Consider the following 27,971-nt stretch of genomic DNA (forward strand, 5'->3'; position numbering starts at 1 on the left):
TTTCTGACCAAAGCAGTTGGCAGCAGGCTGAAGGTGATCAAATCAAGCCTTGAATGGAGGATCTGTTTTTCCTCTTGGGGTCTTTTATTTCATCATTCTTACATCTTGTAGTTAATAAACAGACACCAACCCCCACTGGCCTGCAATCATCCTCTGGTCAAATGTCAAAAAAAGTTCTACTGTGAAAACAAGAGACCAGGAGAGGGACCGCGATCACATACACAGAAACCTCTAAGATGGAGCCTAATCGAAAAACCCACTCAGGCTCTGAAAAAGACAAGTCTTCACTTGGATTTTTTGGAGTGCAAGGTGGGGGAGACAAGGGCTTAATAGTTTTCATTGTCAAGTCTCCCTCCTAAGGAAGACCTGTCGGCATCATCGCTCTCGGACAGGCCGCTACCACAGCTCATGAGAGGGCTGGCGTGAGAGAGGAAGTTGGAAAGACGATCTGGGATCACCTTCCACAGCAAAGAGCAATACAGCCGATAAATCCTTTAAGCAAACAAGAATGGAGGGCTGGAAACAACAACTGGCTAGAATAAATGATTTTCTTAAAGGGAAACTTGTAAAGCTATGGAAACCATACTTTTTCACTGGAGAAACAGAATAAAACAAAACAAAAATCATACAGCAATCTTCTCCCTCTTCCCCATCACCAATCCCTGCTAACACCATGGTGTATGTCCTCTTTGATTTCTGCCTGTGTGTATCTGTGTGTGTCTACATATATCCACATTCATACATCTACATATGTACATATATCCACATTTTTGTGTTTTATATGCACACACGTTTGTTTTTATAAAAATGGAATCATACAGTACACACTATCTATATTGGATAGTTATTACTATCCTAAGTTACTAAACTTCTTGGGGCCTTGGTTTACCTATCTGTGAAATGTCCTCAGAACAGGATATCTGTGAATATCCTAAGTTATTACTATCCTAAGTTACTAAACCTCTTGGGGCCTTGGTTTACCTATCTGTGAAATGGAGCTAATAATACCTGCCTTATGGGGTTGCTAGAAGAATTAAGTGACATCACAGACTGGGGCACAGGAGATGTTCAACAATGGCAGCTACTGTTATCGCTGTAACTGACAAAGCATTTTTCTCTGCACGGTTCTGGGAACGTAAGCTGCTAGTTTTAAGCTAGCTGACAATTTAGCCACCAAAGCTTCCCAAATAATGGAAAAATAAAGTTGTACTATTTGGGAGGCAGAGGAACTGCAATGACTCTGCCCCCTCCTACCAATACCGGCACTCAGAAGCCCACCAGTGCTCCGATCTGAGGCTCAGCATCAAGACATACGGGGGAGTTTCTTCCAGGGACAACCTGAGGGCTTCTTCTTAGAGCACGTGCCTGGGCTGAGGTGTGCAGGGGGAGTCTGCGGGTGGGTGGGACCAGAGACACAGGCACAGGGAAGGGACCCATGTCAGTGCGTATGTATGGGTACAGGGGGCCCCCTGTCTGTGTGGGAGTAGGTGCCTGTGACACTATTACATGGTGGGGGGCAGGAGGTGTGCTAAGGAAACTGGGACTCACTGTGTGAGTCTTAGGGAACACATGTCCCTTTCTACCTTTTCCATCTACTCCCCTCACCATCCTCCTCCACCTCCCCTGGCTCTGTGTCTTGTCCTCTTTCCCCCTCTCACTCCCCCTACCTCTTTCTTCCTTTCAGAGCCTCACGGTCCTCCTCCACCCAGCTCCCCAGTCTTTCACTCAAACAACAACAAACTACTAGACAGCAAACACAGTCCTCTCCTCTGAGATATGTGGCAGAATGGGAAAACCAAGAGAGTTGGTTTAGAAGCTCAAGAGGAAGTGGCAAGTCTAAGCAGAGGGACAGTCCCTTAATTTCTTAAGAGGTGGGAGAAAGGCACAGATAAAAACACCTACCTTGATAAGGTACTAAATGCCCTGCACTGCCCTGGAGAGGGTGACTGATTTTTACTTGATGGCTCTGAGTTACATCTTGGTTGTACACATGACTTGCTGGGATGAGAGCGAGCACAACACATTCAGATTAGGAGTCCTGCGGAATACCTTTAAGCTCCCAGGACAATTTGACTACCTCGACGAACCTTTTCAGTGACAGGACTGCAAAATGGGCTGGAAGAACCCAAGCAAGAATTATGACCTGGACTCAATCTGAACTGATGGCAAGTATCCTAAATCATCTTTTTTTTTTTTTAATGTTTATTTATTTTTGAGAGAGAGAGCGTGCGCACACGTGAGCAGGAGAGGGGCAGGGAGAGGTTAGGGGAGTACCAAGGATCCAAAGTGGGCTCTGCGCTGACATTAGTGAGCCTGACGCGGGCTTGAACTCGCAAACCAGGAGATCATGACCTGGGCTGAAGTCAGACACTCAACCAACTGAGCCACCCAGGTGCCCCCTAAATCATCTGTTCTTAAGTGACAGGGCTGTGATCCCTCAATGGGTCCTTTCCTCCTGAAGCTCTTAATTTCTCTCAGGCGGTATTTTTTCCTATACGTGTACAGTGCTCCCTTATCAACGTCTGCTGACTTGAGCTGTCTGGAGACAATGTCTTTAGTAACATTACACCAGAGAAAGAAATTACTCAGAAGAAAAACAGACCCAAATCAGTTACAGACACACTCTTTTTTGGTAATCCGTGGAGGACAGATAGTGACAATGCATCTGCAGAAACATTTTGTGAGTGCCTACCATGAGTCAGGTTTTCTACATCATGTCCTTTATTCTGCTGTATCATTTATCTTCATATATTATTTATGGCACAACTTCATTTTACAGATGAGGAGACAAAGTCTTAGGCTGAGCGACTCCCCCAAGGTGGCAGAGCGGACTCTAAGGCCGTGTGCCTTCCACTAAAATACATTTCCCCTGAACAGCGAAACTCCCGTCAAAGAAGTGCAGAGGGCTTTGAAGTCTGGCTTGTGCTCCCCAACCACAGCCAGAGCGACTCCTACAGAATGTGCCAGGGTATGGCCGAAACGTGAAGACCTTGGGTACCTCAAGTGTTCTTCTCACCAGTCCCCAGTCCACCTTGGGGGGAAGAAATCACACCACTACTTGGTGCTTTGGTTTCCCCAAAGTGAGAAATGGGAAGTACGATCTACCGCCTTGAACTTTTAAGAATGCCATTACATAGATGAGAACAGTTTGGAAACAAAAGGGCCATGTAATCACATGGTCTAAAATCCATGTCATTTTCCAGTTACTATTTCTAGTTTAGTCACCAGCTGCATCACAAGTTACAGACCTAACATCCTCATCAGTTCCTAGAGAAGGAACAGCAGAGGACAGGGGGAGTAGCAGCCTTACCAGCAGTAGTCCAACAGGTGTGGAGGAAGGACGGGGATGTACACGTGCTGCCAGAACATGGGGTAGAGCATCGCGGCAGACCCGTGGATGCAGGCAGTCAACTGCAACAGAAACAAATCAAAGAATCAGAGCTAAAAAACCACAGTGAGGGGGCACCCGGGCGGCTCAGTCTTTTAAGTATCCGACTTCAGCTCGGGTCATGATCTTGTGGTTCTTGAGTTCGAGCCCCGCATCGGGCTCTCTGCTATCAGCGCGGATACTTTGTCCACCCCCCCTTCCCCTCCCCCACTCATTCTCTCTTCCTGTGTGTGTGTGTGTGTGTGTGTGTGTGTGTGTGTGTGTCTTTCTCAAACATTTAAAGAAAATCAAAGTAAGGAGATGCTCTCACTGGAGTTGAGCAATAAAATTAAATACATAATTTTCAACATATTTAAAATTGTAAGCTAATCCAATCACTCTAATTAAAATTTAGTAAGAGCTTGCTTTTCAAAAGAAATCTCCCCCCACCTGCCCCGATTATGAGGCTAATGCACAATGGACAGTAAAAGTTTTAGAAAATGGAGAAAAGGGATAAAAGAAAATAAAAGTCTTCACCATCTGAAAATAACTTGACATTTTGGGGTATTACATACATAGGCACTTCTATTTCCTTTTCCTTTATTTCCTTTTCCATAGGCACATACATAGGATTACTGTAAATACAGTGCTCGTTTACTTTTTTTTAAGTTTATGTTTATTTGCTGGCATTTTCCCACGTCCTCAAATATTCTTAGAAAACATTATCTTCTAATGACACTCAGTGAATTTCCCAAACTACATTTAACTACTCTCCCACCATTATGTTATATAATCAGATCATGTCCATACTTTTTTTTTTTTTTTTAATTTATTTATTTGAGACAGAGAGCCTGAGCAGGGGAGGGGCAGAGAGAGAGAGAGGGAGAGAGAGAATCCCAAGCAGACTCCATGCTGTTAGCACAGAGCCTGATGCAGGGCTCAATCCCACGAACCAATGAGATCATGACCTGAGCTGAATCAAGAGTCAGACGCTTAACAGACTGAGCCACTCAGTCTGCCCCATGTCAATACTTTTTATACATGGTTCCTAAATATAGGATTCAGAGACAAAGGTTATAAATATTTTAAGGCACTTAATAACTATAATATAATAAATGTAATAATAAAGAATGGAGTCTCTTTGCACTCCCCCAGCCATGTACTAGAATGTTCTCTCCATACTTCACCAGCACTAAGAACGTAGTCAAGTTAGTAGCTTTGAAAGTGTATCTATCTGGATTTTCTTCTTATTCCTCTGATCATGACTAAGGCTTAACCTCTTGTCACTGTTCTTGGTAATATTTCTTAGGTAAATGGTCTGTTCGCATTCTTAGTATTTTGAGCATTAGTATTTTGAAAAAGTAATTTACAAGCAAACACTGGATATACAAAGGATGCTAATCCTTTGTAACATTCCTGAAAATAATTTATCCTTCTGTAATTTCCTTTGCACTTCTGGGGGAAGAGAAGGCTTAAATAATTACACAGACAAATCTTTTCCTTCATGATGGTTTCTACTGCTGTTATACTAAGAAAGTCCTCCAAATTCTTCCCCAGTATTTAACTCTTTGATCCATCTGGAATTAATTTAGGTTTAAGGACGGAGGTGAGAATTTATTTTTTCCACATAGTTAATCAATTGCCCCAACACTGTTTATTGACTAATCCTTCCGCTCCGTCTTCTTTTGACATATTCCTTCTTTTTCTTAAGAGCTAGACACATCATATGAGGATTTGAGAGAATTAAAAATTAGGGACAAAGATATAATGGAATAAAATTGCTACAAAATTCAATATAGAAGGAAAAAACCCAACACCTTTGGAGATATGGCTATGAAGCGACAAAAGCCAACAACACATGTTTCTCTCTGCCTTTCTTCTTTAATGTTTCTTTGGTTTCTGGGAAGCCTGTTCCCATGAGGACTTTGCTTCTTTTGGAAGCTGTTAACTGGCCTTTGCTGACAGAAGGACATTTACGTGGCGAAAGAGTGACGTGCCAAGGCCCAGTTAAAAGAATCCCAGAGGTTAGTGTAACATGAACAGCTTTAAATTGGATATTCTGCTGATGTTTCACAGTTGTGAGAGCTGTGTATTAAATCCAGGGCCGCTACTTTCTCCCCCGCCTCCTTTTCCCTCCAGACCCTGTTCTTTAAATCAGGTACATGTCATGAACAGGAGCTGATCCAGCAAGCTCTCAAGAGCTGTTCCCAGCGACTCCGCCAAGGCTTGTAGGTTTAATCCATCCCTTCTCAACCCATTTCAGTAGGATTCCATATAAAGAAGGCTGTCACGTTTTACATGACTAATCTCTTCGGGGTTAGAAGAGATGAAAAATCTTTGCTGGTGTCGTATGAATGGAAAATGAACAAACTTCACTCCAACTGCACCCTGAAGTCAGGCCGGAGGGCTACCCTGGCTTTGGGCCCCAGCTCTTCCTGCCATACTTTAACCAGCTGCCAAAGTACTCATCCTAAAATGCAGGTCCGGTCATGTCACATCCTACTTGGAGACTTTGGGGGCACGTCTGGAGCAGGCCTGTCTCCATCAACTTTCAGTCTACCTGTAGAGCAGCTCCATGGTCTTTACTGCCTTCTCCAACTTTATCCTTTGAATAAATCATTTCAGACTTAGGAGTAGCTATGTACTCCTTTCCTGGATCTGTGCCCCTAGCAAACTCCTCCTCTTCTGGGTCTCTGCGAAAGCACTGCATTCCCCTCATGGCTCTCCTGGGTGTAAGCCCCCATTATTAATGGGACTAGACCTGTCTGCATATTTGTCCTCTCACTGTAAGGCCCAGAAAGACCATGTCTCTCTTCTTCCCCATGTTCTCTCAGTGGCACAGCACAGATGTAGGTGGAAGTTAATGCAATGTTTCTTCCATAAATAAAAAAACAATTCCAACTTAAAATATACTCACAATATAAAGATAGTGGCCTGGCTTTCCACTATCGGACTAACATTTCCATGAGTCTCACAGAGTGGGGTATATGACTCAAATTCCAAAACAATAACGGCAAGCCCAGACACACAAATATGCCACTTTTGGGAAATCGTGTCAATGGATTCATTCATCCATTCATTCAACAAATGTCTATTCTATAACTCTGCAACACATCAAATAAGTAAGTAAAAGCCCTTCAAAATCTATAAGGTGACATACAAACATAAGATGTCCCCATCACACGAATTCACTTGTAATTCTCTTTGAAAAAGTCATTCAATAGAATGTTCCTGGTTGAGATAGAACTTGATTCCCTGCCTCTCTTTAGCTTAAGTTGGTTTGAGTCAAAATCCTATTTCAAGCAATAAAGTGGCAGAGATCTTAGCTCCAGACAATGTTCTTTTCATGTCTCCTTTTCCTTAAAAAAACAAAAAACAAAAACCCTAAAAGTTAAATGTCAAGATTTTAAAATTACCTATCTCTCATAAAAATCAAACTTTTAAGGTGTTTCATCATCATCTTCATTGGGAGTTTTCTAAAGGCCAAATCTCTGCAATTGAAGTAAAATGCATTTACCCATTTGATTACGAAAACAAACAAACAGGAAAACTGTTTGACTCTTTTCCAAAACACTAAGTGGCAAAACAATGTACATCGTTACTTAGGAATAGTGGTGAGGCAACCACAAGAAAAGTGTTGGGATTTATCAGAGCTTCATCAGAAATAACATTATATCCCATAAATTATCATCAGCCACTTAATTTAAAAACACCTCTAAGGCCAACTCCATTTTTAAAACTAAGGTTCCTAAAAGCCTATGCTCGTTCCTTAAAGAATACAAAATTTTAAAGTAATGGAAGTATACAATTTGGATTATAGGCAACAAAGGGGCATTGTGAATATTTAATTGAAGTGCAAGTTGAAGAAAATGATCCTATCAAAATCTCACTCAGTGGGAGAATAGAAAGATAGTATGTGTAAAATTTGCCCAAAGTCATTAGTCACAATGAATATTCATCAGAAGCCAATTATCAATCCCATTTAATGACACCCCAAAAGATTTTGCCCTGAAGCAGCTGAATAGTCTAAGACTCCAGACAAAACTAGACAAATTATACAGCCAACAGCCAGTCTAGCCAGGACACAGATTGTAAAGTAAACCACTGGTGGGTTTCTAGACGCACTTTTAGTAAATTCTGTCCTCAATTAAAGGTGCACAAGGTCAGTTCTATCTTGGAGCTTTCTGTATGGCTCCATTAGTTTTCTCTGAGGCAAAGGGAGAGAAAGAAAGAAGGCAATAGGGATAGGACATGAAGAGTGATCAATGATAGAGCTGGAAAAATCACAAAGAGAGAGAGAGAGAGAGTGTGTGTGTGTGGGGGGGGGGTGTAAAGATTCCTAATGGCAGCTTAGCAGTTCAACATGAAACAAAAGTAAGACTCTCTCCATGGAAAGAAAAAAAAAAAAAGGAATCCCAACAGTGTTATGTGCCAGGTACCATGTTGGGGATTTTAGGATATTGCAAAGTATTGTTTAAGAAGTGTGCAGGTTTACATACATATACACTCATCACCACATTTCAGACATGGAAACAGCCTCAAAGATGAAATAGCTTGCCCAAAGCCACACAGCTCATAAGTGACAGAACTGGGACTCACGTCCAGGTCTGTCAGGCTATAATAGCCGCTGTGTTTCCACAACATGTAAGTTGACTAAAAAAATTTCTGAGTGTCTACACTGTGTCTACACATCATACTGAGGATTCTGAGTTAGGCAAGATACTGTTCCTATCAGTATGGCCACGTTATGTAGAAATACATTTGCCTTGCTGTTAGATGACCAAATCATCTGGTAAAGTGCCAATTAACAGAAAATAATCATTTTTAAAACAAACACAGATGTGATAATTTCCTGGGGATTAGTTATACTTAACTAAAGTGTTATGCTGTCTTCAATCCACTGGAAATTCTAGACAGTGGCGTAATGATTGTTGGTCAAATGGAAAGGCTTATACCCCAATCTGGCACACCTATTTGAAAGCCCGGCTTTCTGTCATGTTCCCTTTCATATACTTCCATGGAGCTTCCATTAACTCTTTTTGATCTGAGCAAGCTGCTTCCTCTCCTGGGTCTCAATTTTACCTACATGGAAAACAAGAAGTTGGACTCGGTAATCTCTGTGCCCTCTTCCAGCTCTGACAATTTCTGATCTAGAGGAACTGCCATCCTTTGACGTGAAGAATGTGCCCCCTTTTCCCCAGCTCACCTTCCTCAGCTATACTGACTAAGCTATGACTGACGAAGTAAAACAGGGTCTGTCTCAAAGCTAGTCTTGCTTTTTCGTGTCTACAGTTATAGGGGTCCACCTGGAATTCATGTGCTACCTCAGAACCACTGCAGCCTTATCACCTGACTGTGGAGGGCACAGCCTTCCTCTGTGCTTGACCCCCAACACTCTGGATATCTCAGAGGTAGATGATCTTAGGAGACCAGGGGCGTGAAACCAAAGATGTGAGTTCCTCAAGGGCAGAGACCACATTGGATTTCCCTTCCTCATCTCTTACTATGCTGGACACAGAGCAGGTGCTGAGCAAATGCTGGGGAATGTTAGGATGCCTTCAGCTTCACATCATGAGGAACGGCAGGCAAAATTACCAGACATTTAACAAATTGTAATTGCTTAAGAGATCACAATTGAAGCTGCACATCTCTAAAAGGTATTGAGATTCTGAGTTCCGAAGGCTGACAGACAATCAGATGGGCACAGTCCCTCTTCACAGCCTAGAACTCAGGAAAGATCAAACTGACACCTGCTTCATCACGGGGTTAGTCAGAGGCAGCATCTGGATCTCCCCTCTGAAGCCAAACACCAGGAAACTGATTACAAACAAACACAGAGTACAGAAAGAATACCAGATTTCTAACTTTAAAGATAGGGCATTTTTAGGTCGACTCATTTCAACCAAGAACTTTCCAAAGCAGGACAGTTGCAGAAAATGTTGTATGCCTTGTAGAAGTTGTCAGCTCTCTCAGTTTGAGAACTAGATTCTTCTGTGTAATTATAAACCACCTTTGTAGTCATCAGGAAATAAACGGTGCCGTGAATCAAATAGTGTTGTGGATTTCGTTTGTTTTTGATTTTTACTTATTCTCAAATAGAAAACCCACAATGAAATCAACAAAAAGGTTTTTTGCAGGATCTATGAAAGTTAATCTACTCAACCCTTCCAAGGGTATCAGAAAAACCTTTCATTACAAACGGTTCAGCTATGATCACATTGTGTTTACTATATTTAGTGAGGGAAGAGTTGGCTTTTAAGAAACTATCAAAGATGCTTTAACATAAAGACAACTTATAAGGGCTCAGAAATCAAAGACCTTCAGCTGGTCTAGACAGATGCCAGACATGTGCGTGGAAAGAGGGAAAAGAGCAAAGAAAGTCCTGCTTTTCTTAGAAGCCAAAATGTAATGCTTCTTTATTTTATTTTTTTGCAGGGGGTGGAGACAATCTTTCTTCCAGTAGTTTCTCTTTTAGTTGGATGGAACTCATCCTACCTCTTGTTTCTCCACTATCCTCTGGGGAAAGGAAAAAAAAAGCAACCCACCAACATGGAGTCAAGCAGAGTGCGTTCCTCTGAGAGCAGGAGCAGCCAGTCAAGAGGAAGCTTTCTCAGGCGATGCCCTGCTTAACTACTTCTGGCTCCCATTTTTTTTTTTTTTTTTTTTTTAAAGCTATCTACTAGGTAAAGTAATTAGAGTAAGTTATTAGCCAGGACAATAAGCTTTTGTGTCAAGATTTGACACTTCAAACTATCAAAGCAACTGAAACTGCCATAGTAAAGCTCTAGCTTCCAAGGCAGGGGCAGAAGCTACGGGATGGTAAACTATTATGTCAATAGGCCCCTAGCACCAAGAGTGAGGAAAGTGAAAGAGAAAAAGGCAAAGTTACATGGGGATTGATAATTCATTTAAACACAGGGACGGCAGGGTACTGTCTTCCATTCTGTGCCTGATGGACATGAGTACCTACGGAGTCAGGCCACGGCCTGAAGATTCCTCCAACCACGCAACCGTTGCCAATGGATCCAAGCTGGCACCCAAAAAGAAATGTGCCGCCTCAATTCTTGGGTAAGTGGATATTAACAGTGCTTTGAAAATATTCCTAAGCTCTTCATTTATGTTTAGCCAATTTACACTAATGCTCTAATAAAGGATCACATTTTTTTAAAAAGAAAGATGGTGTAACTGAACATGGAATCATGAGTACCCATCTCTCGGGTCGCCACACGTGAAGAAACTGAGGAAACCTCAGGTGGTGGGAGTTACTAGATATGTAGGCATGAGGGGTGGGGAGAATCGCCCCTGTAGCATTTTTTCAGGCAAATCCAACCTTAGAAAGTACCAGTCAACTCAGACAGATTGAAGCCATGCTCTAGCCACCACGACCACTTCCTCTGTATTCACTACCGCCAAGCACTGTACTAAGTGTTTCTATATACTCATCTCATCTTCATAATACCACTGTAAGGTGGGTAGCCGCAGTGTCCCCACTTTACAGATGAGGAAACTAAGGTGACTACATACTTAAGGAGCTTGTGCAAGGTCACAGAGCTAGTGCCAGAGCTAGGATATGAACTTAGGGAGTCTAGCTCTGGAGCCTGTGCTCTTAACTCACAGGAAACTGCCTCTGTGCTAGGATCTGTATTAATCTGACAATTACTGAGAATCCACTATGTGTACGAGCCATGCCCTCAAGCAATTCAAAATAGAGAGAGAAAGATCAAAATGCCAACAATCAACTTCAACACAAAGGCATTATGAAAGAGGTGCTATGATAGAGGTTCAAGTGTGTTAGCCTATGAAGAAGGAATCATTAATTCTGCCTGGGGCAAGAATCAGGTCTACTTCAGAGAGAGAGAGAGAGAGAGAGAGGGAGAGAGAGTGAGAGAGAGACAGAGAGACAGAGAGAGACAGAGAAATCAGAGCCTGGTAGGATGCAGACAGGAAGCTGCTAGACCTCTCCCTGGAAGCCTGGTCATGTGGTAACACCGGGTCAAGTAAATAGAGCAACTTTTTAGGCCATTCAATCTCTATGTAGTCATGACTGTGGAGACTTGAACAAGAAATGACAATTTAGTCAATGACTAAGTGACTAATGAGAAGTGGGTAGATATGGAAAACCTCATGAGTTGCCATGACTATCCTCTGTTGCCTAGATTCATTCAACATCTACTATTACCGTTTATACAAATTAAATCCTCACAACACTTCCAGGATCTCTACAGCCTTCTTTACTTCTAAAAGTCAAATCAGAGTTGGCTGCCCTTTGGAGCCCACTTACTTCTGCTGACTGGGCAGTATGTAGCCAGCACTGGGCAGCGTGCTTTCATATCTACGACCACTGAATTCTTTCAACAACCCTAAGGTGGGTGTTACTACTGTCCCCATTTTTATTTTATTTCTTTAAAGTTTATTTGAGAGAGACAGAGCTCAGAGTGGGGGCAAGGGCAGAGACAGGGAGAGAGGGAGAATGCTCTGTCCGTGTGGTCAGTGCACAAAGCCTGATGTGGGGCTCAAACCCACAAACCATGAGATCATGACCTGAGCCGAGATCAAGAGTTAAACACTCAACTGAATGAGCCACCCAGGCGCCCCAATACTATCCCCATTTTTAAAAGAAAAGGACAGAAAGATTCAGAAAAATCAAGTAAGTGGCCCAAGACCAGATGGGTAGGCAGGATTAAGTACACAGGTAGGAACTGAACATCACCATCCTGATTTGAAGTCTGGTACTCTCTCATCCAGCCCTGCTGTCCTTTTTCTTGGGAAAAGATCACCAGCACGCTGGCTGAATCATCTAGCTGGCAGACTACATAGCTATCAAGATAGCAAAAGAGAAAAAATGTGAGTTTTCATAAGATCTGTAGCAACCCAACAGCACAGCCTAATCTCGCATCAGGCTCTAGCTCAAAGTGACCACACTTTCAGCCTCCAGACACCGCAGGAAATCAGGACTCCTTGTTCTTGCTGACTTAGCACCTGGTAGGTGCTCAAATTTCTTTAACAACATCAATATGACATCTGCCAACATGGGTGCCATTTAGGGCTTTTCAAGCATATTAAGATACCAATGACTTGAATACATTACGCCTTAGTGCTTTGGGGTAGAGATTTGGTTCAGAAGAGGCATAACAAAAAATAAGCTATAATCAGTCCTATAACCTAAAGAATATACTATTTCACAAATTGACCACACCACTAAAATAATAAATAAAATTCTCTGCTGTGCTCTCAATGCAATGGCTGGAAAGAAACATCACCTCTCTAGGTCTTCTTTATACACATGCACCCCAAATTACAACCGCGGAATGCATCAGCAACCAACATTACTGACAGCTTAAATAGGTTATACTTAGCTGTGTCCCATCCTAGACTCACTAGTGCCAAAATCAAAGCTCTCCTAAAGAGAAACATGGAAACAAAGAATTTTTTAGTGCCAGTCTATGCTCACGTCTTCTAAACAAACTTAATCGGCCTCCATTATGCAGCCTCAAAATGAAAATTAGTCTAATGAGGCAAAATAACAGTATTCAAAGTAAAAATATTGTTTTTGTCTTAGAGAACAGTCTATTCACTGTTTCCGAATCTGGCTGTGTATCAATCATTTAAGGAACGTTAAAAAAAAAAATAGACTTTTGTGATTTCGTGCTAGACCTTACGAACCAGAATGTCTGGAGATGGTGGCCAAAACACTGAATTTTTAGACGAGTACTCTGGGCCATTCTAACACAAATAACCCACGGATGAGCATTTGGGAATCACTAGCAATCTGAATCCTGTATCTCGTCTAAAGCAGGTGCTTGATGCTTACCGAAGCAATGGGAGCAGAAGCAGGAGAGGTACAGCAAGAACTAGTTAGGGATCCCAGGGTTGGTTGAATCACAGCAATTTTTTTTTTAATATTTTCTTATTTTTGAAAAAGAGAGCGTGAGCCAGGGAGGGGCAGAGAGAGAGGGAGACACAGAATCCAGCAGGCTCCAGGCTCTGAGCTGTCAGCACAGAGCCTGAAGCAGGGTTTGAACTCGAGAGCCGTGAGATCATGACCTGAAGCCAAGTCAGACGCTTAACCGACTGAGCCACCCCGGCGCCCCGGAATCACAGCAATTTTTCAAGTCTCACAAATTAAACGGTTGATTCTATATTACGTAGCCGCTGTAACATCTCCAGGTTCTTCTTTCTAGTTACAGCTCAACATGAACAGGAGAAAACCAATGCACACGTAATTAAATGAAGAACACAGCTCAAAAAGCAGGTAATTGTATTTACGTTTCAAAACCAGAGAAAAACCCACATAAAGAAAACATACCAATCTTTTCTCTCCTACTTCCTGCCAGTGGAAGTTCCTTTCATTTCTTTCTAAGTTTTTAATATTCTCTGAGCCACAATAAAATTTTATGTGATGAAGATTAGAGAGGCTACGCTGTTTGAGAGTTTGGCTGCAGAGTCTGTATTTCACGCCACTTCATTACATTTTGTGAAGGATTTCCCTCTTCACCAAGAGGATTAGTTTTCTTCTCACTTCTTTGAATACTCTTCTTAGGTTGTTAGTGTGAACTAGGTTAATCTCTCTTTTTTTAACATATAAAAGATGAACAAACAAAATGTTCGATTTTATTTTATTTTTTAAATAGAACACTAAATTTAGTCTTAGAATTCTCTGTTTGGTAAGTTTCCAGTTACAAGGTCTTGGCTTCCCTTGAGCACAGTTTGAAACAAAATAATGCAGTTTGTTCCTACGGCTGGAACATGCAGAGTGGAGTGTGCAGGCAGAGAGGGCCTGGCTCCGGTCCAGTATTTCCAACCTTCTTAAACTGCCACTCTCCTCTCTGCTTCAAGAGCTGCAGATAAGCAAACAGGATTAGTTATTTCTAGGCCAGGAGAGCTAGGAAAGCTTTACACACATCATTCGGGTACCCGTCCCATGACACAGGCTGGCATAGTCAGGAACAGGTGGAGTTCATCAGGAAAGGAGCGAAAATGAAGCCAAGTCTGAAAAAACAGCCTCGTGCACAAACTGGCCCTCTTAGGTGACGAGACCAGGTGGCACCAAGGTAAATGGATGCTGTTAGCGGGAGTGGGTGGGATGGGACTGGGGCAAGGTTGGGAAGGTACCCGTCTCTGCACACCTACGACACTCAGTATCACTCACCCACGTCCTCCACCACTACACTTAGGAAGAAACTGACAGGGAGAAGACATTTGGGGTTTTTTCTCCCCTAAATGAGGTACTATCAGAAAAGTAACCATTCTTTTCATAGTTGTGAGTACTACACAAATAATTAGATGTGGAGGCTCAATTAATTAGGTGATGGTCTTGTCACTAAACTGTGCTTCCTTCCTCAGAAATTGTTTTAAAAAACGTCTGCTGAGGGGCGCCTGGGTGGCTCAGTCAGTTAAGCGCCTGACTTCAGCTCAGGTCATGATCTCACATTTCGTGAGTTCGAGCCCCGCACTGGGCTCTTTGTTGATAGCTTGGAGCCTGGAGCCTGCTTTGGATTCTGCGTCTCCCTCCCTCTCTGACCTTCCCCTGCTCACGCTCCCTCTCTCTCTCTCTCTCTCTCAAAAATAAATAAACATTAAAAACAAGTCCGCTGAATAAAACAAATTAATTAATTAAAACAAATAAAATACTTTCCTTTAGAAAGTAAATATGCCTTTGTCATCATTTACTGGATAGTCTCGGTTTACAAAACTTCTTGCACTACCCCTAAATTATAGAAGGAGCGATTAGGGCCAAGATGCCCAGGGGCTGACAGGAACTGCAGTAATAGAGGCCTGAAGCCACAGTGAATTGGGGAAGATACCGCCCAGGGACCCACCAAGGCCGCGCTCACGGCTGGGGTGAGGCTAGTGGACGGGTGAATGTAACAACCACAGACACAGTGGGTTCAATCTGAGCAGTGCTCATGGGCGAGTGCGTCAGTTAGAAATTCACGTATCGCCCTTCTTTTTCCCTGGTGCTGGGTGGGGCCAGGCATATAGCAAGTGCTTACAAAATCTGAAATAAAATGTTCTGAATGTGCATTCAAAGGTGATGGGTTTCCATCCCATCTCTGCTGGCAGAGACAAGCATCTTAGACAAGACACTGCAACCTTCCCAGGGCCAGATACTCTCATCTGCAAAGGGAGAAGAGAACCAACCAACTAGCTCCTAGGGTTGCTGCAAAAACTAATGAACACACACACACAGGATTAGCACAATGCCCGGCACATCGTAGGTGGTTGAAAAAGGTTAACTTAGAAGAATTTTAACAGGGTGTGAGGGAGAACCGGGGACCTCCCTTATAAAACACAGGGGTATGAATCTGAATGAGGGCGTTCTACACACTTAGTCCACTGATGCGGTCAACACACCTCTTTGGCAGTCTTGGAACGATTTACAAGCTACACAAGAAGTTCCTCTAATTACTATACAATCAGGGACTTATTTTTTACCCAAACCAGTATTAACCAGCTCCATCAGCCACCTTATCCTTCGGACTGGGCTCAGACTATTTCTTTGGCTCTCTAGGAGAATTCTCAAATTCCCTCAGTGGGAGGATATTTTAACAATGTGCCTCTGGCTCCTTTGACAGTTCCCACGGCTAGGGTTCTGATAATAGTTTGAGGTGACACCCAATAAACATACCTGATCCCCAAGGCAAGCGCTGTGAAGGGACTATGAGTCATTTGTATGTATCATCCTCCTGGCTGTTTCTCCCTTTCCTAAAGCCACACTGCATCCTAAGGCCCTAAGGTCCTAGGACCTAACCTTGGTCAGTTTACTTCATCTCTCTGAGGGGATGAACCATTCTGTGAAATGGGGATAATACTGATCTTCCAGGACTCTTCTTGGAATTACAGGACACCATGTCCATAAAGGTCTTGTCTTAGACCGACCTGCTATCCATAAGACTTACAAAAAAAAAAGCACCAGGAGTTAAATTCAGATATAAAAATCTGGAAGAAAAATGGGGCCTTTGTGCCAGAAGAGATCACACTGAAGTATTTACATTAGAGAACAAGATTTAGGTAAGCCTTCCCTATTTATCATTTATAAAGGAAAACAATCAATATGAATTAACTGAGCAAAGAGAACAAAAACTCACATTTTTCTTATATAGAGTATCACATTATTGACCAAGAAAAGCCCGAAATGAGTATCACTTGACTCTGAACTAAATATTGCTGGGTTCATCTCTATTGACACAGTCATCTACAGTCATCTATATAGAAAATGGCACTCTGGAGTGTTCGACAGTTTTCATCTTTCAGATACTTGATGGTCCTGAGGAGGATCAAGCCTACGTCTTATCAAACAAAATTGAGAAAAATGTGGTTTGCCAAGGTAATGATAGGCCACATCTTGGTTTATCAAGAGAGGGCCATCAGAAACCTCAGGCAAGAGGGGCACCTGGGTGGCTCAGTTGGTTAAGCATCCCACTTGGGCTCAGGTCATGATCTCACAGTCTGTGAGTTCGAGCCCCATGTCGGACTCTGCTGACAGCTCAGAGCCTGGAGCCTGCTTCAGATTCTGTGTCTCCCTCTCTCTACCCCTCTCCTGCTCATGCTCTGTGTCTCTCTCTCAAAAACAAATAAACATTAAAAAAAAAAAAAAAGAAGAAGAAACCTCAGGCTATTAAAACCTTTGCATTCCCCGTGTCATTGAAAAGACAATGAAAAGTCACTACTAAGGAAATAAAAGGCAACAATTAGAAAACTTTAGGGGCACCTGGCTGGCTCAGCTGGAACAGCAGGCAACTCTTGGTCTCAGGGTCATGAGTTCAAGCCCTACGTTGGGCACAGAGATTACTTAAGTAAATAAAACTTAAAAAAAAAAAAAAACCACTTTAAATTCTGAAGTTGGAGAAGTACAAAGGCTTAGATAAAATTGATGTCTGCTCACCTACTGTATCCCTGGAGAAATTACACATTGGGATGCTGTTGACCACATGTGAGATAAAAGAAGAACCACCCCCTTCTTCCTAAAGAGGTTTCTACTATCAATCAGCAAAATTCAGAAGTTATTTAAAAATCAACTGTTTTTAAACAAAAAGTTTAAGTCAAAGTGATACATGTGTATAGCCATAAAACAAAACTACAAAAAGCTCAAAAAAAAGCTCAAAAAAAAGTCCTTAACCTTAATTCCTAGTATTCACATTCAACACAGTATTTATCTATTTCTAAATAACGATTTCCTAATTTTAAACAGTATTTTACTTCCCATTATAGATGTTATTAACTTCTTATATATATATTTATATATATATAATATATATTTATATACACACACACACACACACACACACACACTATAGGCCAGACTCCATTCTAAGGACTCTGTAAGCACTAATTCATTTCAATTTTACTTGATATGAGGTCATCGGTGCCCTGAACAAAGTGGTTTCAGTGGAAAGGATGGGGCTAAATCCTAACAGCAGACTGGGGAGAGGGGAGGGGAAGAATTAGACACTTAATAGAAGTAACTCTCAGGGAATTTTGTTCTAAAAGGGAGACTAAAAATGGGACAAAGGGGATGTGGAAGTTTTGTTTTGAGGTTTGGGAGCTATTCCACCATATCAGCAAGCTCCTAAGAATAGCCAATAGAGAAGCAAACAGACACATCAGAGAGGAGCTCAATGTCAGAGGAATTCTCTTAAGGTAGTAAGAAGGAACCTGTAGCATCACCTTCCGAATAAGGCATTCTTTGACCATCGACCTAAAAATGCAATGCCTTACCCTTCCCATTCAGTCTCCTTCTTCATTTTATTATGCTCCTTAGTATTAATCATTAGCTACCGTACTATATATTTAACTTAGTTTACTGAAGGTCTGCCTACTAGAACGTAAGCTTCGTGAGGACAGGGATTTTGTCTGTTGTATCCCCACTGCCTTAAAATGGGGCCATGAAAAATACCAGTTGAATGAAGTCAGGTGGATCAGCAGAGTGGTTGGCCCTCAAGAGAACTGATGGTGTATCCACAACCGAGAAGGCAGAGTGGAGGAACAGGGACCTCAGGAGGTTGATGAGGTATGGTAGCGGCTTCCATTAGATACACACGGAATTTCAGGTGAGAAATCATTTTTCCCCGAGAAGCACCAGATACTGCTGCACCATCTTCTGGGTTCTAGAAGTGCCCCTGCCAAATCTCATGCAATTTTAATTCTTAACCTTTGCATAAGCACTGCTTTGTCTCTATGTCTGTGTTGTAACATTTCATGATGAAGGGGCTTGGTATCTTCTTTTTCAACTTTTCAAAAATTCTGAAATATATATACATATAAAATTATGTATATCATATAATCAACGTAAAAAAAAATTTTTTTAAGTTTATTCGCTTTTGAGAGACAGAGTGAGAGTGGGGGACAGGCAGAGAGAGGGAGACACAGAAACCAAAGCAGGCTCCAGACTCCCAGCTGTCAGCACAGAGCTCAACGCAGGGCTCAAACCCATGAACTGTGAGATCATGACCTGAGCCAAAGTTGGACGCTTAATCGACTGAGCCACTCAGGTGCTCCCATATAATCAACTTTTAAAAGAAAAAAAAAAAAAACCAAAACTTAAGAATCTGAAATCCAGCACCCTGGCTTCATGGTTGGCAAACTACCGCCTGAAGGCCAAGTCTGTCCTGCCTATTTTTGTAAATAAAGTTTTGCTGGAACACAGGCTCTCCCACTAGTTTACGGATTGTAAACTATAAGGTTGTAGTCCAGTAATTACAAGACCGTTTGGATTACAAAGCCATATTTACTATTGGACGCCTGACAGAATAGTTTGCTGATTCCCTAACCAAACTCAAGACAGAAAACAATACTGCTGATGCCCCTTGTATGCCTCTTTCTGACTATACTGTTTTCACTCCTTTTGAGGAAACTGCTACCTAAATTTTGCGTTATATCTTTTGCCCCCATGGAGTTTGTATGTATCCCTAAGTAATATCCCTTTTAATTTCTCTTACTTGAATTTTATGTGAATGAAACCATACTGTATATTCTTCAGTAGCTTCTTTCACTCAAAAGTCTGTATTAGAGACCTAATCATGTTGGTAGTTTAGTTCTTTTTCAGTGATAACAGGACTCCATTGTATGACTATACCATAATTTATCTGTTCTCTGTTGGTGTTCACGCAGCCTCTGTCCAGGTTTAAAAAACAAAAGACCCAATGCTGCTATGAACATACTTGTACATAAACCCCACTATAAATGACCAATGAGTGCGTGTAGGTAGGTGTATGCACACACACATGCATGCACATGTACACACACACAAACACACACAATTCTACCCAGGGATGGAAGTGCTGAGTTTTGAGTGTATGCAAATAATTGTGCCACATACTTTTCAGAGTAGTTCATGAATTCCCCAATGCAATTTCAATAGAACACTTGACTTTATCAGACATCGCATTTTTGCAAACCTAGTATTTTAATCATTGTCATTTTAATTTGCTTGTCTATGATTACTAAGGCAGTTGAGCATCTTTCCACATATTTTATTAGCCATTTTCTTCTGTGAAATGCCGATTTGTGCTTTTGGCCAATGTTTCCATTGATAGACTTGTCTTCTGCTTTTCAACTGCAGTTCTTTATATATTTCAGATATTAATACTCTGTCAGTTGTTACATATGGCAAATATCTCAACTCCAGCTTGTGATGTGTCTTTTCATTCTCTGAATATTTTTTAATGAACAAACTTTCCCAATTTTAATCTTTTCCTTTATACAATGTACATTTTGGATTATTTGGTTAAATTTCTCCCTACTCCAAGATCACAGATATTATTCTATTTTGTCTTCTAGAAGTTTTAAAACTTTGCCTTTCACACTTAAGTCCTTGACGCATTTAAGATTCGGTTTTGCAGAGAGTGTAAGATAGAAATCGTCTCCCTTTTCTTCCCCATGTGGATAATCAATTATTGAAAGCTCCATCCATTCCCTCAGATTTTACAATGCCACTTCAGTTGTCTATCGAGAGCCCCACACACATGGCCTGTTTCTGCAATGTCGATCCTGTTCCGTCAAGACGATTTGTGTATTCCTGTGCATTACTAGCATCTTAATTACTACAGCCCTACAAAAAATGTTGATATCGGGTAAAGCAAGTTTCCATGACCCATTCTTTTTTTTCAAGTATGTCTTCGCTCTTCCTTGGACTTTTCTGCATTAATTTTAGAATCAGTTTGCCAAGCACTGTGTAAAATCCTAATGGGATTTTCAATGGAACTGTATGCAATCTATATAGATCATTTTAGAGTGGAATGGCATCTTAAATACATTGTCTTCCTATTCATGAACTTACCATGCTTCTCGGTCTATTGGTGACCCTATGAATCTTCCCTTTTAATATGTTAATGTGGTAAGCTATACGAACAGACTTTTCTAATATTATCAACCTTACATTTCTGGAATAAACCCAACTGAGTTATTATGAATTATATTTTTTATACATTTGCTACCAGTTTCTTTAAAACTATTATGTTTATGACTGAGATTGGCTGATAAACTTTCTTTCCTGTATTATCTCCTGTGTGGCTGAATGTCGAGGTTACACAATTATCACAAGAAAAGGTGGAGTGTATTCCTTCTTTCTAGACTCTCAAGAAGTTTGTCTAAGACTGCAGGGATCTATCTATTTCTTGAGATGTTTGATAAAACATATCTGTAAAACCATCTGAGTGTTTCAGAAAAAAAGAAACTATATACTGACTCAACTTCTATAAATTAAATGACCTATTCAATTTTTCTTTCTTGATTCAATTTTGATAAATTATGTTTTACTGTCCATTGCACCTTAGTTTTTAAATATGGGCGTAACACTGATAATAGTATTTTCTTAGTATTTTTAAAAATCTCTGCTTCATCTGCTCTTTGTGCTTGTTGATTTATTCTTGAATTCATTTTAGTTTTGGGAAAGAACAGAAATACTTTTGTGTGTTTAATCTATTATATTTACCTAACAAAAAATCACACAGAAGGTACATTCTTCCTTATCTATAAAAAGGAGGCAATACCAGAACCTACCACACACTGTTTTAGTGAGGATTAAATGAGTTAGTAATTGCAAAGTGCTTAGCACAGTGCCTGGCACATATTAAGAGTTCAAAATATCATAATTTTATTATAGGGAATTTAAATTAAATCAATATGATGTCTTTTTGTTCTACTGAAATTTAATACTCCAATATAACAGTAACTGGTTATGGACTACACTTCAAAAAAAATTTTTAGTGTTTGTTTATTTTTGAGAGAGACAGAGACAGAGCATGTGGTCGGGGTGGGGGGGGAGGGCCAGAGAGAGAGGGAGACACAGAATCCAAAGCAGCCTCTAGGCTCTGAGCTGTCAGCACAGGGCTCGAACCCATGAACTGTGAGATCGTGACCTGAGCTGAAGTCGGACACTTAACCGACTGAGTCACCCAGCCACCCCTAATGTTTCTTTATTTTTGAGAGAGAGGGAGCAGGGCAGGGACATAGAAAGAGGAAGACAGAGAATCCTGAATAGGGTCTGCACTGCCAACGCAAAGCCAGCCCAATGAGGGGCTCGAACCCACAAACCATGAGATCATGACCTGAGCCGAAATCAAGAATCAGATGCCAAACCGACTGAGCCAGACAGGCACCCCTGAACTAGACTCTTTCAACTGTACTTCTATTCTTTTTTCATTTTTTTCCCAAAGTTTTATTTAAGTAATTTCTATACCCAACATGGGGCTTGAACTCACGACCCCGAGAGCAACAGTCACACGCTCCTCCGACTGACCCAGCCAGGTGCTCCCTGACTGTACTTTTATTCTAATTGGCCTCATAAAGACACAGCGGCAATCCTTTAGTTCTGAAACTCAGTCTGGGTGTTCAGGTCCTAAGATTATGAACTGCACTCCTACTTTAAAATAAAATGCAAAACAAAGCAAGAGGTCTACTCTGGGATGTTTTCCCCTTGAGGGCAAGGGCCATGCTTTTACCACCAAGCATATGCTATGAGCCTGGCACAATGAAAAAACTGTGAGTTCTTGACAAGCAAACAACACCAAAGAAATAATAAAATAATGAAGTTATGATGAAAATCATAAAGAAAACTCTAATAGCCTCACAAAGTTTTCATTATTAGGTGCCTTATAGTAATATGTAAACACTCAACTGATTTTATCCATAGACCCTTCATTAGGGAAACTCTCACTATAAGAAGGTCTTTCTACCCTCTCTAACAGAGAGGTACCTGTTAGGCATTCCACTCCCAGTCAATTTCTGTATGTAAGTTTAACCTCAAAAGAAAAATAATACTATAAAGAGATACTGAACTTCAGTTAATAATAAACATGCTCAATTATTTAGGCGGATGTATACTGATGTCTGTGATTTACTTTAAAATGCATCATAAAATATGATGGATTGATGGATAGCATGTGGGATGGGCAGGTAAATAAACATGTGCCAAAACAAGCACAGTCAAGTGTTAATGGAAAAACCTAGATTGAATTCTATGGGTGTTTACTGTAAAATGATTTCTACTTTCTGTCTTTGAGAATTTTCCTTATGAAATATAGGGAATGATACAAACTCCTATACTTGGCAAGTTAAAAACAAAAAACTAAAATAAAAATATGAAAAAAGGTTTATATTATACATATAGCAAAAGCTATTACAATATAAAAGACCTCATTCCAATGTATTAAAAAACAAAAAACAAGAGTCCTATAAGATAAATGGGAAAAGACATTAACAAAATATAAACAGAAAACAAACCCATGGAAAATATTCAGTAACCTGTAACCAAAGAGAAATAAAGCAAACCTGCAATACCATTTTATACCTATTTCATTAGCAAAATTAACACACAAATGCATGAACACACACAATTCTGGCAAGGCTGCAGCAGAAATGGTAACTCATATGCGGCTGGCAGCATTCACTATAAACAAATACAGCCTGTTTGGGAAGTGGTCTGGCAGTCCCTAAGTCACAGTGTTCATCAAGTCCTTTGACCTGATGGTCTAACTCATTCAAATACGAACTGCATCCGTCCAAAGCAGCCACAAGATGTTCACTGCAGTATTATCTACTAAAGGATTAAGCTATGAACAACCTAAATGGCCATCAAGAGAAGAAAGATCTAGGGAATGATGACACATCAATACAATGGAATATGATGCAGACATGTAAAGAAAATGACAATGATGGAAGCTTATGTGAAAATATGCAAAGTGTTCATGACACGACCAAATGGAAAACTATTTATAACTGATTGTGAAGCTAGAAGAATAAATGAAACATGCACTGTAAAGAAACATGAATAATTAATGAAAATGACATGTTGAGGGGATTGTGGCTGATTTTTTTCTAAAATTGTCTTTAATCTTTCTGATCCATCTTTCAATTACAGCAATTAAAAAGCCCATCTCATGACTCTACTCACAGTGCTGAGTTTGCTGCAGATGATGAGAATCCGGCGTTCATACAGCATACTGGCATACAGATGTAACATGTTGTTTACATCCACAGCCACAAAATATTCTGTCAGATTTCTCTAGGAGAAACAAGAAGGGGAGATCGTAGCTTATTTTGTTTGCTCTTGTTACAGGCGGTATCTAAAAAAGCATGTGAAGCAAAAAATCATCAGAAAGTATACTCTCCTCTGCCCCTGTCCTATTCTTTCCACCTGGGAGGCTGAATCCCACTGTGTGTAAAATCATGAAATGCAAAGTTGGAAGAGACTTTAGAGACGAAGCACTTGTGTGTGGTGATTACAGTTTACGTGAGGTCACAGGCAGCACTGTGTTGCTTTTCTTATCAGTTCCAAAGGGTGAGCAGGACAGGAAGTCTGCAATCTTACAAATGAGGAAACCGAGGCTCAGAGAGGGATGCCAAGATCAAAGAGTCTCATGAGCAATAAAGACAGGACTGCAGCTCCGATCTTCTGACCCCAGATCCTAAGACTTTCCCAATGCACTGCACCATACGCATAGTCAAGAGAAAGTACCCAAGGACCAAAATGCTTTTGGCACAGAGCCCGTTTCTGTCCAACAGATCCCACCCGCAAAGGCTGGGCACGCTCCTCTCTTGTCATCACTGCTGGCGTCCCCCTCCTCCACAGTTTACACTCTCTGAAAGGACTCGGCAGGAATTGGAGCAATTTCGAAGATTTACAATTTCCAGGTATTTCACTCAAAAGGCAAAAAAAAATTGCAGACAAGCAGCAAGTGGTGACAAAGCAGTGTTTTAACCAGCTTTTGTCTGTAGCCGGGACTTCATTTCTTTAATTAGTACTCTAGATTGGCCCTCTTTAGGTTTCAGAAAAAATACAATGTGTTTCATTTCTGCAATCCTTTCTATACCCACCTGACTTTAATAATATACATGAATATGTTAATTTCCTCAATGTTACAGGTTTTCAGTGCCACACAATATAATCCTCTGAAAATGAAGGGGGTCGGGGAGGGAACACTACTGCCAAGGGGTTGCAATGTATAATGATGAAAGAGCCATAACCCATAAATTCAAGAAAACCAGGTGGATTTTCCATGCAAAATAGCATAAAGTGCTTTTCAACAATATTACAGGTTGGGAAAAAGAATGGGCACTTATCTTATGATTTATTGTTGTTTGATTGGAATACCAGGTTAACCAGTGACCTTTATAGCGAGTGAATTAACAGTTCCATATACTGACTACCTACCAAGTACCAGGTACTATAGCAGATACTTTGGATGTGTGATCTTACGCACTTTCCACAAAACTCCAATGAGGCATTTCTCCCCCAATATATAAAGTAAGTCTGAGAGAGATTCAGTAGCTGGTAGAGTCAGAATTTGGACTCAGATCCAACTCCAGAGCCCATATATTTTCCCTTACGTTACATTGACCCACTTAAACATTTTTAAACATCTACAATACACACAGCTTTACATACGTTATTTCATTTGATCTTGAAACCACTCCTTGAACAGGTATTATCATCTCTACATACAGATAAGAAAACAGAGGCAACAGAGAAAATGAAGTAATATGACCAAGGTTACACACTATGTACCTATTCAGTCTTGGGTGAGTTTGTCTATAAGCCTGTGCTCATCGTTTATATCACTAAAAATTGTAGGTAAAAGTTGTATTCAGGAAAGAAAGCACAGCACAGGAACAAAGCAGGATCAAAGTATGCCTGCTGAAAGAGAAACACTGCTGTTAAGAACTGTTATCCCATTTACTGAGTAATCCTTATGTGCTGGACAACAGGTACTTTACCTGTGTTCTCTCTAATCCTTCTCAACAGCGCTGAAAAAGGCAGTTTCATTTCCATTTTACAGATGTAGAAACTGAGGCTCAGGAGGGGTAAGTAGTCTGCAAAAGTCACCCAGCTAGAAAAGGCAGAGCCCAGTTTCAAAACCAGGTCTCCTGAATCTGAAACCCTTGCTCTAACCACCACGCCGACTTGCCTCTTAACAAACTTGAAAACCAAAAACAAGAAAGGCAGTCTCAATGAGTCAACAAGTGCATCTCTTGCCCGGTGGACTGAGGAGTGCTGAGCTGATGATGTCAGGGTGGGGTTTGTTCTGAAGACCGTGACATGGCAGAGCTATTCTCGCAAACAAAAATACAAGGCCCTCAGCTGAGCATTTCAGTAAAATGCTTAACTGCTGATGAATTACATAAATTTTTCTTTTAGGAGAGGATGGAAGTAAAAAGAAAATAGAAATGAGGAGCTTAAAGAAGGCCAGAAAGCCCATTAGCACTTTTGACAGATCCAAAGATAACTCTGAAGCCACCAAAACGTGGCCTCAAGAGTCTGCCAAGAAGCTTCACGCTGGGTAGAAATATGTTACACAGCTTGCCGTCCAAATAAGGAGACACAGCGTCAGAGACAAATCCTGCACCTTATTTTGGTGGGAGAAAAAAAAAAAAAATCATAAGGATACTTTTGTGGATGGGGAAGGAAACATTTCTGAAATAAAAACACCACTTGGTTGAGGCATAACCCCCAGGCCCAATCGGGTTCGGAGGGATTCAGGTGCTTGTTCCAAAAACTCTACACAGGTATGTTAAAAATATGTAACATTTAGCCAAATTCTCTCTAAACTGTCATGTACTTTTTTTGGTATTTCTCATCCCATCTGTGCTGATTACCAAGATATTTGTGTCTAAACAGAAGCTGTCTTTCTTATCTGCTTCCTCCCCTGCCTCTTTCCTTCTGGGAAGCCACCCGCCCAGGCGGGTGGGAGTGGGTGGGAGTGGCGACAGCCCCGGGAACTTCACTCAGCCTTGGGAGCACCTGTGGGGCAGAGCAGACCATGGGAGCACCTGTGGGGCACAGCAGGCCTTGGGAGCAGCTGCAGGGAACATTTACAGTTTCCACCATGCTTCATCTCCGAAGAACACCCCTTGGAGAAAGGGGTTTTCTCCCTTGTGCCTTAAAGGATCCAGTGGCTTAAGCCCCACCAATCCCCAATTTCTCAAACCTGCCATGCCTTTTCTTACCCTCAGGTCTTTACTTCTGTTGTTTCCTTCTCCTAGAATGCTCTTCTCCTCCTTGAGGACACCCATTTACTTTCCAAGACCCAGCTGAGATGTCACCTCCCCCTGGAAGTCTTCCTAGATTCCTCATTTGTCAAGCTCCTCCACTTTGAGCAGGCATGGTGATTGGTCTCTATCTTATAACCACTCAGTTACAAGTAGGTTTCTGTCACTTCACTGAGGTCCCTCTGGGTATAATGACATATCCCATCACCTAGCAGTTTGATGAAAGAATCAATAAGTAGAGAAAGCAGCGACTAAGCCTCCTTAGCTGGACTAAGAGGAACACACCAGCCTGGAAGACAGACAAGGTGGTGTATTAGGAAGAACACAGCATTGACGTCAGAAAACCGCGGTCTGAGCTGGATGAAGTGATCAATGGTGAAGGGCTCATGGAAAACAAAATTGACACTAGCAACTCACAAAGTCAGATAAAATGGCAGGGGGATGGGATTGGGAGTTGTTTAAGGTGTGTGTGGCTCTATTTAGTACAAGTGTAAAGAAATAGGTGGTTTGTTCATCAGGTAATGGGGGAGGGGCTGCATGCAGAAGCAGGTGTTTATTTCACAGCCAGCTCAATCATATATCTCTGATGGGTAAGACAAGAGTATAGGGAATAACGAGAAGAGACGACTTCCATAGCAAGTTGTCCTAGTTCAAGACTGCAGCCAGAATATACTGTGAGCTTATACTTATAAAGGACACAAGGTATACCACCCTCCTAGCACTTTCCTTCAGTGGGACTAAATCTTCAACCTCCCATTTCTGTCTCCTGTAATCAGCCAATCAACAAACATATTTAACTCCTACTATGTGTTTAGTACCAACCTGGGAGCTGGGCCTGCAGAGATTAAAGAAAAGATGATCGCCATTTTCCAGGAATTTAGCCTGGGAATGGCAATGGCATCAGTATGGTGTGCAAAGTACTGTGGTCCAGGCCGCACACACTCCAGGGCCGCCTGAGAAGGGCAGATTCAACTTTGCTGGACCGATACAGGAGGAAGGCTTGACAGAGGAGAAGATATTAGGTCTGGGCCTCCCACCAACGGTTCACTCAGTGGACACAGGAGGAAGCGTATTCCAGGCAGAGACAGAGGCAAGGAGGAGAGAAGAGCTCTTAGCA

At 41.4% G+C, this 27,971-nt stretch overlaps 1 protein-coding gene across 1 annotated transcript in view; it reads right to left on the reverse strand.

Moving 5' to 3' along the window:
* DENND1A (DENN domain containing 1A) overlaps nt 1-27,971 on the reverse strand; it is a 509,944-nt gene that overhangs the window by 218,343 nt on the left and 263,630 nt on the right. Inside the window, 2 exon segments of the mRNA XM_053908275.1 lie at nt 3,311-3,411; nt 23,760-23,870. Of these exon segments, the coding sequence (XP_053764250.1) occupies nt 3,311-3,411; nt 23,760-23,870 (212 nt within the window).

The sequence above is a fragment of the Panthera pardus genome, unplaced genomic scaffold, assembly GCF_024362965.1.
Source record: "Panthera pardus isolate Hobbes unplaced genomic scaffold, ASM2436296v1 HiC_scaffold_20, whole genome shotgun sequence".
In the NCBI taxonomy this organism is placed as follows: Eukaryota; Metazoa; Chordata; class Mammalia; order Carnivora; family Felidae; genus Panthera; species Panthera pardus.